Raw genomic sequence first — 13,523 nt, 5'->3', positions numbered from 1 at the left:
GAGGTAAGCGACCCTGAAAGTAGCACAAAAGGGAAGAGGATGATGAATGGCTGCATGAATGTAGACTGTTCCTTCATGCTTGTGCCTTTAATTCATAAAAATGGGTCACACTAGCATGCACTGAATGTATGAAGCCCACATGTGCATGCCTGCATCAGGCAGGCTGGTTGTTTTCAATGGACGATTTCACATCTAAGAGTGCTTTTTTAAAGTTACTTGACAGTCTAAGTGATCCGTGTGCATTTCCCATGAAGACACGTCCATGTGCGCATGCAGCCATGTAAGTGTGAAAAATGAAGGAAAAAGGCCACAGAGCAATGCCATGTCTGTATATTCAGCCTGGAGAAATAGGTTGTGATGGTCTGAGCTGTGAGAGCAACCTACATCAGGCAGCAAAGTGCCCCTTAGTGTTTAAATGGAGGGTCCAGCGAGGTGAACTATTTAAATGCAGCGCTCGTCGTTGTAGGGCACTAAGGCGCTGTGTCTGCTGAGAAAATGGATTTATTGTAGCTTTAGTGGCTGAAGGTAGAAGTATTTTGTTCATCTAGGAGCCAAAGATGATCTGTATTTAAAATTCCAGTCACTGAGTAATTTCTGAGTCATGAGTTGGTTAATTTTAGAGATACATTTTAGGCATGAGGGTGAGAAATGTACTTTTCCTCCATTGTTAGCATAACAATAAAAGGATTTGTGTGCGTGTCCTCCTTATTTTTGATTATGCGTGCACATTTCCACAGAGGATGCATTAAAAAGGAAGAGAAAATGTGCAAACACAGTGTCAGAAACTTGGCGCCTACTTCTCAGAGAAGCTTAGAACTCATCTACAAGGGAAATGATGGAATATAATTTACTCCCTGTGAAGTTAATACCCTTTCATATGGGGAAAAGAGAGAGAGAGAGAGGAGGGGGGATGGGGAAGCTAGTGGATGGTTGGGACTGAAAGAGAAATTAGAAACTGTCAGAGAGGAAAAGGACAGAGGGAGAATGGCTTACTGAGCAGATAGAAAGAGGAAGAAGAGGAGGAGAGAATTACACCGTTGTGTAGCTGAGGAGTGTGAAGCAGCAGAGTGAGGAGGGGGAGATAATGGGCTGGAAAGGCTTCCTCTCTCTCTTACAGCCAAAGCATGCAGGCTTAGTACGAAGTATTAGGGAGTAAAAAGGCCATAATAGTCTGTCGTTGAGGAATTAACACTTAACTTTAGAGCTGTGGAAGACGAGGGTTCAAATGCAAGGTCACTGAAGCGAGAATTGCGCAACATTTGTGGAGGCGAATGATTGATAAGTGAAGTGGATGTAGGCAAACAGAGAGGGAGTGCGATCAAGATGGAGCAGTTTATCTTCTGTCACTTTACCAGATGTTTTAACTTTGATACAGTTCCAGTGGAAGTCAAACAATAGTCATAGCTGATTTAGACATGAGGATAAGTTCAACTCACAACAGAATACCTATAACCAGGGTTGAGTATCACTTTGTTTTTTTTTCCCATTATGCCTAAAGGGTGCCTGCATTGATACTTTTAGGAGTGTTTTAAAAGTCTGCAGCTGAATCAAAGCTGTCTTGGTATCATTCAGAAATAAGATGCCAACAGAACATATAAGTAAACAGGTGTGATTTCTTCACATAAGCTATTTTGTGCCTTTCCTTCTGAGTGGCAGGATTCGTGTTTGGAACCAAAATGAAGCACCAGAATTTGTCCTGTAATTCAGTACAGTGTCTAAATCATACTGAAACGTAGGCTCATTTCCCTTTATTTCACCAAAAGAAAAATGCAAGAACTTCAGATTATTTTTGCACATTGTCTAAACAATGTCAGTGTAGGCCATAGTTGGAAACTTGAGGGAAATTGGGTAGAACTGGTGAGTAAATTTCAATCACTTCCACAAAATTTAACCTTATTTATCTTCTAACATCTAACATTCTCCATTTAATACATTTGTGTAGTTGATTTTTTTTTAGAGATCTGGGTCGCAGTTTCTCCTAAGGAGGTGGTGAGAGGTCCTGATGTCTAACCAGTCGGGAACCACTGGTCTAAACTGTACGAATGTGTTGCCAACCTTCATAAAACATAACCAACATGGCCACATATATGTGCAATTCAGACCATCTTCTCTCTATGTTGCCTGCAGAGGTCTTTGACCATTTAAGTGATAACATCTGGTTAGCCTTGCTCTTTGCATCTCTCCCCCTCATCTTATGATGACACCGTGTTTATCTACAGGAACAACACCCTGCATGTTCTCATTCAGACAACAAGAGAAAGACACTTCAGGAATTGGTGCTCTTCACCAATCTCTTTCTCTGCCATCTCTGAAATCTGTGCTGACCCACTTCTTTTATACATACAGCTATGAAAGCTCCAGTGCACTTTGCTCTCTTCTCAATAGCAACAACCCAAATCTGACTCATTTTGTTGCCCTCTCTGACCTTCATATCGCATCAATAAAAACTTCACTGCTGATGGAATCAGGAGCCTAAGGGCCCGCCTCACCACCATCCATTTATCCTGCCTGGCATGTCAAATGTAGCACGAGATTGTAGCCTCTGAGCCCAAGAGATGAATTCTTTATGCTATTCTAATTTTAGTGTATAAAATCACTCATATATGCAGCCATACACACTCGATTATGTTCAATAATGATCCACAAACCACTTTCTTTGTGCCTGATTACAATATGTTGGCTCAGGACACAAAAAAATGTTGAACCTGCACTGAAAGAACTAAATAATCATAAAATAAGTAAGCATTAACACAAGAATCATGCATGCAGACGGTTTGATCCAAACATGACAGATCCACATTTACTCTGCCTGTTTGTGTGTTGAAGGATTTGGTGAACCGAGGTTGTTTTTGACTAGGAAAGGAGAGTCAGCAGCAGGCTTAGAGCTCCTGCAAATTAAAAAGAGCTGCAGCGAGAAACCAGCTTCTGATTAGGATTGGGGCTGATATTAAAAGCTCAACATCATGCCTGTCGAGGAGTGGATTAACAAATACTTTGATCTTGAGCACACGGACGCACATGCACCAGCCTGCTTCTGAACTCTCTTGTGTAGAGTTTCCGTTTGAGTTGCATGCTCCTCTCTCTCTGTACAGACATATTCTCTCTAGAGTATCACCAGTTATACAGCGAAAATAGTGCATTTGCATCTCGTATCCTCTTTTTTAAAGTTCGAGAAAACATCCTGATTCTTAGGATGTTTTTATGACCCTAGAAAATAACAGATGTTATAGTGAAAGGACACAACCACAGAAATTATCTGCTTTACTAGTATAAAATGTTGCTCTAAAGTCTTTCCATAAAAGGACATGTACAAAATGACACAACATGATAAAAAAAATACTCTTTGATTGTTGGTTGGGTCTTTTTCACATTAAAATGCAATGCTAAGCACTGCTGGGTGGCTAAAAGAGGATGCTAAGCAACTTTTGCTGAATAGAAACAGACTTAGTCTCATCTTTTGATTGGATGTTGCACAAATTACTGATGGAAAGATGTCTAAATGTCTGTATTAGTATTGTTTAGTTTGCTCTCCATGTGAAAACCAGACACAAACAGCATAAAAACAAGGAATTTCCCTTGAAATCTATTGACACTGGATTAAAAATGTAACATTTATGGATCCTAACATGAGCCTGCCATTCATGGAATCCCAGAGCTTCAAAGATCTTATCCCTGCCCCCCTTTCTGAGACCCTAAAGGTGTTTGGATGTCGTTTCTTCATGTTTTAGCGACTCTAAGATGTAGTCGGCCTATGCTCGATGGCGGCTTTGTCCTTTTCCTGAGAACATAGAAAGATGTGTTATAGATTTGGTGTCACTAAGTGTCAGGGTGGCTGCTCTTTGTGTTTTTCTGTGTTTTCACGTCTTACCCGGCGTTTGCTGAGGCTGCCCGGGCTGGTTGGGGAGGGGCTGGGAGATTTTCCCGAATGAGGAGTGGAGAGCTGGCTGGCCGGCGTCCCGTTCACTGAGAAAACAGAAGAGAGAAAATGGAGCAGGTTGGATGAGACAGGCGAGGCGAGACAGAGATAAAAATATTGAAATGGATCATCCTATAAATGTGAATGCATGTTTTCTGGAACTGTTAGATTTCTGAGCGTCTCGCAGCCGGCCCACACTTCCGCCCTCAGCATCCATCCATTCACATGAATGAGGCAGAGGAGGAGGATAAGAGGGGGAGGAAGAGAGCTCTTCAGTTCAGTCCACACTGCTCTTTTTTTCTTTCTTCATCCAAATTACAAATTCTGTTGCTCTAAATCTGCATGAAACAAGCCAGCCATATTGAGCTTTTAATCAAATGTGCAGGGAATAATGACAGCATGTTCCAGGCTTCAAGAGCATGGCTGAGAGTCAACGTACACCACCAGGCTGTCCTCATTTTCAACCAGATCTTCTGTTCTGTTCCGTGCACTTGTGACCTCATCTTGGTCTACTTTTGCAGCTGCAGCACAGAAAAACCCAGCAGCATCACCTCATTAGACAACAACATGATATTAATGAACGCTGCAATGAAATCCAGGGCGTGGACAGGTGAAAGCTGTGTTTGAAAAAAAGCCTAACAGCATCATTAACCTGGAGGACAAAACACAAGCGTGCTTGCCATCTCACCATTAACAAGGGTTATGGTCTCCAGGCAGTAAGACACCTCAAGCCAACTCAGGCTTGAAATAACTGACAGGTCTTTGAATGTGCAGTAATTGGGGGAGCCAAAACATGGCTAATTTGTGGACAAAGGCAGTGTAGAAATGGAGGATTATGATGGTTTGAAGGATGGGGGGGGGGGTTAACTTTTATAGGAGGGTGACAGGTATCTAAAGTTGCTCAAATATGCCTAAAAGAGTCATTTTAATTAAATTTTTAAGATTATTTTGACTTAAAGGTAATTGAAGGGCATTTGATTGGCAAACAGTTGCCAGATTTGTGTTTCCTGTTTGTTTTAGTGGCATAAGCTGCACTGAGCTGCATTTTTCAACCCCAAGACAAACGTTTCCTTTTTTTATCTAAAAATCGGTCTCTAAAAATATACTTAAAACTGTAAAAAAAAAAAAAAAACACTATCTGATAATTTTCTGCTCTCCTGGCATTTTGAGTTCAAATCCTGCATTTCTGTTGCTCTTTTGTCTAGGTATTGCAGCATGTAAACATTTCCCACCAGGCTCCACCTTACATAATAGCATTTTAGACACTACTGCTCTTATCGCATCAGTGAAGTGGAACCTGAGGGGGAAAGTGGTCCAACCTTCATTGTATAATGTTTGTTTCCCTGCTGAGATCAAAGAACTTTCTAAATTATTCAAGACAAAAGAATATAGAGCCAACAGAAGACGGAAATAGCAAGGAGCGCTGATACAATCCACAAATACTTACAAGACACATTTTGATTTAAAGAAAGGTGCCATTGTTTTTAGTTTCCTGGACAGATTCATTGATGATTTCAGCATCAACGGTACGCACAAAGACAGACACTCCTCCCGGTTACACAACCATAAGCATCAACATTTAAAAGACGCCTTTTACTGCCTCCGTGCTAATAAAAAAAACAACACATAATATTCACTCAAATTTAAACTCATATCTGTTGCCACCCAACCGAAAGCAGCCGGTCACTATCTCAGTATAGTCCGAGTATACATCAAGTTTACACCATTACCGACAATGACACTCGCTGACAACATAATAGTCGTGTCAAATTATGTCCAACTTCCTACCTTCCTCTTCCAGCATGATGAAAAACACAGTGATAATCCACAGCGGCGTCAAGAGACAAAAACGAACAGCAGCTGTGCACGCGCTCCGCCCGGCTCTGATAGTAAACTGTGCTGAATGGAGAGCGCGAGCAGATCTGTACTACACCGAGGAGGGCGGAGAGCTGCTTGCGCAAACTCTGACGTGCACGAGAGAGAGGGAGGGAGAGAGAGAGAGAGAGAGAGAGCGAGAGAGTGAGAACGGGAGAGAGGATGCATCAAGCAGCCTCCCTTTAATGTTAATATTAGGGCTGTCAAACATGGATTCTGAAGGCTCTATTGTTCATTTTGCAAACATCCTCAAGCAGCAGATGCAGCGATGTTGAACAGAAATAGTTGCTGCACCTATAGCAGGAGGTGTTCAGTTAATATAGTTCAACTTAGTCCTCCATTTGTACATGAAAACTCAAACTATATTTAACCTCCTAAAACCAGAGCCTTTATTTGGGATGCATTTTTAGTTTCTCCCACTTACTATATTCAGGATCAGTAGGACCTGATAAGTTAAAAAGCTCAGCCTTGTCTTTGGACAGGGATTTCCTTGAAATTTCCTTGCCAAAATCCACACAAATTCCTTAAAATTTCAACTAATGAGATTAACAAAAATGATATGAAAACACAAGTGCTGGGAAATTTGCCATGAATTATTTCGGTATTTTCATTGGAATTTTTTTGGACATTTGGGGACAATTGTTTGGAATTTTTTCGGGCTTTTTAAGGAAATTTGGGACTTGTTTGCAATTTTGGGGGGAATTTGAGAATTTTCAAATATTTTAATGGGTATTTTGGGGAATTTGTTTGGATGTGTAGAGAAATTTGGAAATTTTCATACATTTTCGTGAAAATTTGGAATTTATATGTAATCTTGGAGGGAATTTGATTGGGAATTTTCTAGTATTTTAAACAGATATGTGGGGGATATGTTTTGGATCATCTTTGTTTGTTTATTTTAGAGATAGTCATTGGAAATTTTGGGGAAATTTGCTTGGATTATTTCAGAATTTTCATGGAATCAGGGGATGTACTTTCAAATTTTAAGAACTTTCATGGAAATTTGGGGGATTTTTTAAATATTTGGATGATCCTATCTTTTTCATTGAATTTTGGGGAAAGCATTTGATTTTTTTTAGGATTTTGCTAAGCATTTTATAGTGTTGAATTTGTTTCAAAAATTGTGTGACTTTACTTGAACATTTTCAGGAATTCAAATCAAATCAAGTCAAATCATCTTTATTTATATAGCACTTTACACACAACACGGTTGATCCAAAGTGCTTTACTGAAAACAGCATTAAAAGAAATAAAAGAAGCAGAGAAAATGAGTCAAATTTAAAAGCACTAAAAAGTAACAACTGCTCATGATGAAAAGGGATGAAAGTTTACTGGATTGTTGGGCTTTGAGATTAAGTTTCCCTGAAACACTGGGGAATCAATGAAGACATTTTTGGGTTGCCTGCTTTTTATGACATTTCAAAAATGTGTTTATGATTTTTTTAGACAGTATTTTGAGGGGCAATTTTGCCTTTATTTGATTGGACAGCTGAAGAGAGAGGAAATATGGGGAGGGAGAGCAGGGAAAGACATACAACAAACGTCCAGTGTGTTGAGAACTATAGCTTCTGCTCATGGGCTCCTGCTCTGTCCACAGAGCTACACCCAAAACTTTCAATGACTCTCTCTAAATATACACATAAGAATATATACCCTAAATTTCCATGGAAATACTGGAAAATTTCTGGGCAAATTCCCCAAAATATCCAATCAGAAATTTCTCTTAACGTTTCAAACTAACTTCTTAACCTCAAAGGACATGCTGGAGATTTATCTCTAGATTTTTTTTCATATATTTTACTATTATTTTTACCATTTGTACACTTGCCAGCTTACAACAAAAGCATACAAACACACAAGAGTACACTACAATACTCACCCACATATCCCCAACTTACTTCTTAACAGATAAACACAATTATCCAACAAAAAATCTAAATAAATGATTAAATGAGAAAAAAAGAATAATAATAATAATGGAAGAATAAATGAGTAAAAGTTGAAAATACTTCCAAAAGAAAAAAAAAGACATTCATAGAAGGAAAGACAAAAACTAACCTTTTCATTTATTGTAAATCTTACTTTCTCTACAGGTTCCTTGTTTTCTCTTCACCACATCCATCATAAAACACCTGTGGGGAGGTTTTCTAAGCATGTTACTGAAGGGAGCCAGAGGTCTTGAAAAATGTGGCCTTGGTTGTGTTTTCTAAGGTCAATCTTTCTAAGGGTATGAATTCAGAAATCTGTAAAAATCTACTAGCAGAAATCATTACTATGTTGTAGGAATGCCTAGATGTAATGTCCTCAAATGTAAATGCTGGGACTTAGGATGTTAGGGAAACCAAAGGTCTGTGATGGGCTTCATAATGGCGCCATAGTTAGTGCTGTAGACTCACAACAACAGCGTTCCTGGTTCATATCCCCATTGGACAGGGCCGCTCTGTGTGGAGTTGTTCTCTCTATACCAGGGTTCTCTCAGGGTACTCCAGTTTCCACCCACAGACCAGAAAACATGCTCATTAGGTTAATCGGTGACTCTAAATGGTCCATATGTTAGGCCCGTGACAGACTGGTGACCAGTCCAGATTGCAGCCTGCTACTCGCCCAATGGCAGCTGGGATTGGCTCCAGCCTCACATGACCCTGAATGAGATGAAAAGGTCCTTCATTCTGCACAGACTAAAGACTACTAAAACTGGGCTAATTAGCGAGCTTGCATGTATTAAAGAAAAAATCAGTCACCAGAAGAGTTCTTCATCTTGGCTCATGATTTACTGCCATATGAAGTGACAAAATATAACTGCAGAGCTCCAATTCCCAACAGACCAAGGAAAAATGTTTTACCTAACTAAACGTTAACCCACCAGTTCCATAAGTTTCATATGCATAATTTATGTCATACGCTAGGATGTAAAGTCTACAATAAATACTGTTGAAACTAGTTAAGTTAAACTACATCATTGTTTGGCTGGTCATCTTAACCATCATCGCTAAACATCCAAACTAACAGAAATAGTGACATTTACACTTCCTTTGACAAATCAGTGAGAAGCATTTTCAATTGCAGTGCCGCCTCTCATGTCTCCAAACAGGCTAATGGCTGAAAAAAACATCTGCAAACTGCCATTAATCCTTAAACAGCTCAGATAGTGGCATGTAAAACATGTGAAAATATGCAGAAGCCAAACATTTTGAATGAAGCTCCAAACACAGAACAACTACCAGACTATCTCCTTCCCAGATCCTCTCACAGTTCAATGTGATTCAGCTTCTCTTTGTACTGGAGACACTTGGAGTTTTTGACAGTAAAATATGATGTGACTACATTTGTATTGATATGTATTGTGACATATCAGATATCAGCAAAAATCCAAAATTATGCAGGCATAACTGAGTTCTTTCAAGGATTTCTGCAAGTCCCCCAAGAAGGCTTCCATTGTAAAGGTGCAGTCAACGTGAAATATCCATTGTAGATTTTTTTAAAAAGATCATTGTGAATTTGGAAATAATGTTTTGTAATGGGGCAAGTCAGTTGTATTCCTCCTGTGCCATCAAGAAAGACACAGAAGGATCCATGAATTAGAAAGATACCAATTTGAACAGAACACAAAAGATGTTCTGTTCAAGCTAATTTCACACCTACAGCAGTAAACACTGTGGTTGTGCAAGGAATCTCTGTTAGTGATGAATATGTAAAAAAAAAAAAAACACCTCATAAGTCTGCCTTTCTACAGCTCTCATGAATGTTACATCGGCTACACATTTTGATACAGTAAAACAACAAAACAACATCTCAACCCTGCAGTAACTGTGATACATCAAGCAGATATAAAGCCATAAATAGCTGTCAGGGACACGCATCTTTTTTCCTTACACAAGCCTTTAAATACAGTTAAAGTAACCACTATATTTGATAAATTGCTGAATGTTTTGTTAGGGGTGTTAAATAGCACTAACATGAGTTTAAGACTGTCACAATAGCAGAGTTTTAACCTTTAATACAAAACTAGAAAAATCAAACCAGTGGAAACCACTGCAAAAAAAAAATCCGAAGTACCCACTGCTGGGTTAATTCTTGTTTTTAATCATCCATAATTGCAAGTAACTCCCGCACAACTGCTATTGCACAAATACTTTGGCAACATTTTCCTTTTAAGAACTCACTCCTGTCCCACACACCTGTCTAAAGGAATAGATATGCCAAGTATTTTTCTGCTTTGTTTTTGATCAACAACCTGTACACGAAGCCATAAAAGATCTAAAAGTAACTTTGCTTCTTTTAAAGAAGCCAAAAAGACTTGAAAAATATGAGTATTTTAGAAATATGACTCAATTATGAGGTTGTTTTAGAAGCTTTTGATACCACGGGTCTTTAGAATAACAGAGACTGTATAGTTTCAAAACAGGGTGTCACAATGTATGAGAGTATAGAAAATTTTGGTACAAAGCTCATTGGAATATCATTAATTCTGCAGCCAAACCGAAGTCCTGGAAGAAATTAAAAGCTGGGTCAATGGAGGCTCTGAATATTAGGCACAGATAGATTCACTGGAATTCATCTCATAAGGACTCCGGTCTGTAAAACTGTCGTGACAGTCGTTCCAGTAGTTGTTGGTATATGTCAGTTTGAATCACAATAGTAGACCAAGTGACAGATCAGCATTGATACCCTAGATATTCAAACTAGGCCATTCAACACCGGAATAATAAAACAACATAAAAACAGTGCCAACACAATTCTATTGTGTGGGAGAGCAGCACATTCAACACTTAAACTGTGAACACAAATAAAAGCTAGCACCAGTCCAAGAAATATGGGTCAGCAGATACATCTTGGAGGTTCTGTTTAATACTGTGAGAATGACTGACAACTACTGAATCATCTTTTCTCATCATTACTGGAGAAGGCCTTATATCAAACTGTCTTAGCATATAAATGGGTTTAAATGAGCCGTTTTACAAACAAAGCAACTGAAAATGCATACAAATTTGCACATGTGAACAGTAAGAGCCTCATTTTTCAACCAGACTTGATCCAGACCTATTCCTGCCAGTATTCTAGTAAAATCTCCACAAGATACACTATGTAGACTATATGTCCATATATATTAATTACTGAATTCAGGTGCTTCAGTTGAGAACCAGAGCCATGTAGTCTCCATTTGCAAACATTTGTGATGCAAAATGGGTGTCAGGAAGAGCACATTGAGTCTTGCAAATATTAAAAGTACTTCCTTTTGACTGCCATGCCTTCCTTTCAATGTAAAGTCCTGCATCCTAAGACACTTCCTGGAAAATATTAAGGAATGCGTGTATTAAATGGGCTGATAGTTTGCAGTACAATTAAACAATTGCCTAAAATACAGACAATTCAAACTTATTTGACAAAAACACATGCAATACTCAGTTGAACCAGAATGTCTCATATTTATAAAAGTTGAAAAAGTGAAAATTCTAAAAGGTCAAAATCATTTGTGACCCAAGTGTCATAATTTGTTTTTGCATGTATGAGTTAAATGTGTCATTACAGCCCTAATACTCTGTATACATGACTTCAGAGTGAAAATGGAGGATGTATTATTGAAAAAAAACCTATTAAGAATTCTAGACATATAATAATCTTTTGCCTTTTGCTTTTGAAAGGGCTTCTAGGAAATTTTGGCCATCAAACCAGTGATTCAGCCCGATTATGCACCCTGAAACATGTTATTACTCTTCTTTTACACCCTAATATAATTCTGTCTAAAACCCAAGTTGCAATAAAGCATGCAATTATCTTGCCTTCAGTGCAAGTATCAACAGCCGTTCATGAATTTGTTTTTCTCCCTGCATCTGCTATTTGGCTTGGATATTCGTTCCACTCTCTGTGCTGCTTATCCACTTTCTCGGAAAGCACATTTGTACCCTTCATGGAGCAGGAGAAGTGTTGAAGGCTGCAGACAAGAGTGTCACAGCCAGCAGCTCATCCTCTGCAGACACAGTGGATTTAAAGCTTCTCTCCCCTCACACACAGTTGATAATGACAGAGAGATGAAGGTGACGCCCTAACGTGTCACAAGTGATTCTTCTTACTCACACCATCTGCAGCTCTCTGTTAATTTTAGCTGACGTGAAGCATCAGAGGAGAGCAGGGACACAGATGGCCAGACAGCTAGAGAAACTACGGTATGTCTGAGTGTAAATTGTTTTCTCACATTATTTTGGGTGGATGTTTATGAGTATAGGCGCTCAGCTGGGGTTGTGAGATCATTGTGGAGTGAAGCTCCAGCGATGACAGTGTCAGGTTGACACACAACCTACCCACACAAACAAAAGTGGGAACACAAAATTGAGATGCCTACAATTTCTTTCATAACTACTTTAGTAACTGGAAAGGGCAAGTTGACTGAAGCCATACTTTACATTTTTACTAGTAACTCGATTTGGGTTACATAACAACCATGATTCATCAGCATCATTAGACTGAGACCTTCAGAGTGATGAGCAGTCTGATTATGATTATTATAACCTTGTATTAAATTGATCCAGCATATTTCTCAGAGGGCTCATGTTCTAGACGAGGCCTTTATATCTCATCTGAAATAGCAACATGAAAGACAAAACAGACCTTTCAGTGTAAAATCCACCATTAGACAGTTTGTGAATCTCATGCATTATGCAGTCTAGAGTTGTCACAATATCAGTATTATGAATTATGATATGGTACTAGTAAAAATAAAATATATTGCTACCTGGTTTGATACTACAACAACACAAAATTATCTCCGGGCCACCAATACCTGTTAATTCAGTTATTTGTGATTTCACACTTTAGCATTACAAGAGTCATTGATGACATACTAAAATAAGACAGGGTTAATAATGAAAGGCAAAACAAATAACATTTTCCTAGGTTTCATTTATTTGTGTACTGTAATGTCTGTGATTTTTTTCCAACATCACCCTGAATTGCCTCTGTCTCTACTCTGATGCCAGCACAGAGGGAGGGCTGACCATTATACGTCTGTACTACAATGAAAGTGAAGCACTTCAGAGTGTAAATACACCACCTTGACCTTGCAACATAAAAGGAGCTTCTGTGTGATACAGTAAAAGAGCAGACATATTCTCAACACATATATGATCACTTTGTTACTAAATAATATTGAAGGTAAATGGCTTGGTTTGATCTCAGCACCTAAACCTACCAGGTATATTGGGGGAAGCATTGCAATTAAATGTTGTAATTTAGTCTCATAAGCAGGTCTGAGCACAGAAATTGAGAAACCCAGTGAATGGGCCCTCCACAGTTATGATTTATTGACTTATCAACGTATGTGTGATGGATCGGTAGTATGGTGTTAGCATCCTGGCTAACAGTTACCTTGTCTTGGAGTTGAGTAGTGTGTCAAGCCATTTCTGGGTAAATTATTTATTGTTATTTTTTGTGCCACTTCGTAACCTCTTTAATTCCACATGCCGGTACCCATTTTTGCCACCTACATATGCTACCTTTGATCAATTTCAAGCACTTTTGACCCATTTTTGCTACCTATAAAATCCCATTTCATCAACTTTTCTGCCTATTTTTTGCCTCCATTAACACATTTGCCTCTTTAAACCATTTATTTGACACTTTTCAATCCTATTTCACCAGTTTATGCCAATTTTTGCCATTTTCAACCAATTTTTAACACATTTAACACATTTATTGTGCTGCTGTTAACCAGTTTTTCCACTTTTTATGCTCATTT

At 38.7% G+C, this 13,523-nt stretch overlaps 1 protein-coding gene across 1 annotated transcript in view; it reads right to left on the bottom strand.

The window, feature by feature from the left end:
- The window catches only part of dclk1a (doublecortin-like kinase 1a), a 70,843-nt gene that overhangs the window by 17,151 nt on the left and 40,169 nt on the right, over positions 1–13,523 (bottom strand). The window contains exon 6 of the mRNA XM_041801347.1: positions 3,869–3,963. Within this exon, the coding sequence (XP_041657281.1) occupies positions 3,869–3,963 (95 nt within the window). The remainder of the gene's footprint in view (positions 1–3,868; positions 3,964–13,523) is intronic.

This window comes from Cheilinus undulatus, linkage group 12 (assembly GCF_018320785.1).
Source record: "Cheilinus undulatus linkage group 12, ASM1832078v1, whole genome shotgun sequence".
Classification (NCBI taxonomy): domain Eukaryota; kingdom Metazoa; phylum Chordata; class Actinopteri; order Labriformes; family Labridae; genus Cheilinus; species Cheilinus undulatus.
Note: the sequence above shows the minus strand (reverse complement) of the source record. Positions and strands in the feature narration are given on the sequence as shown.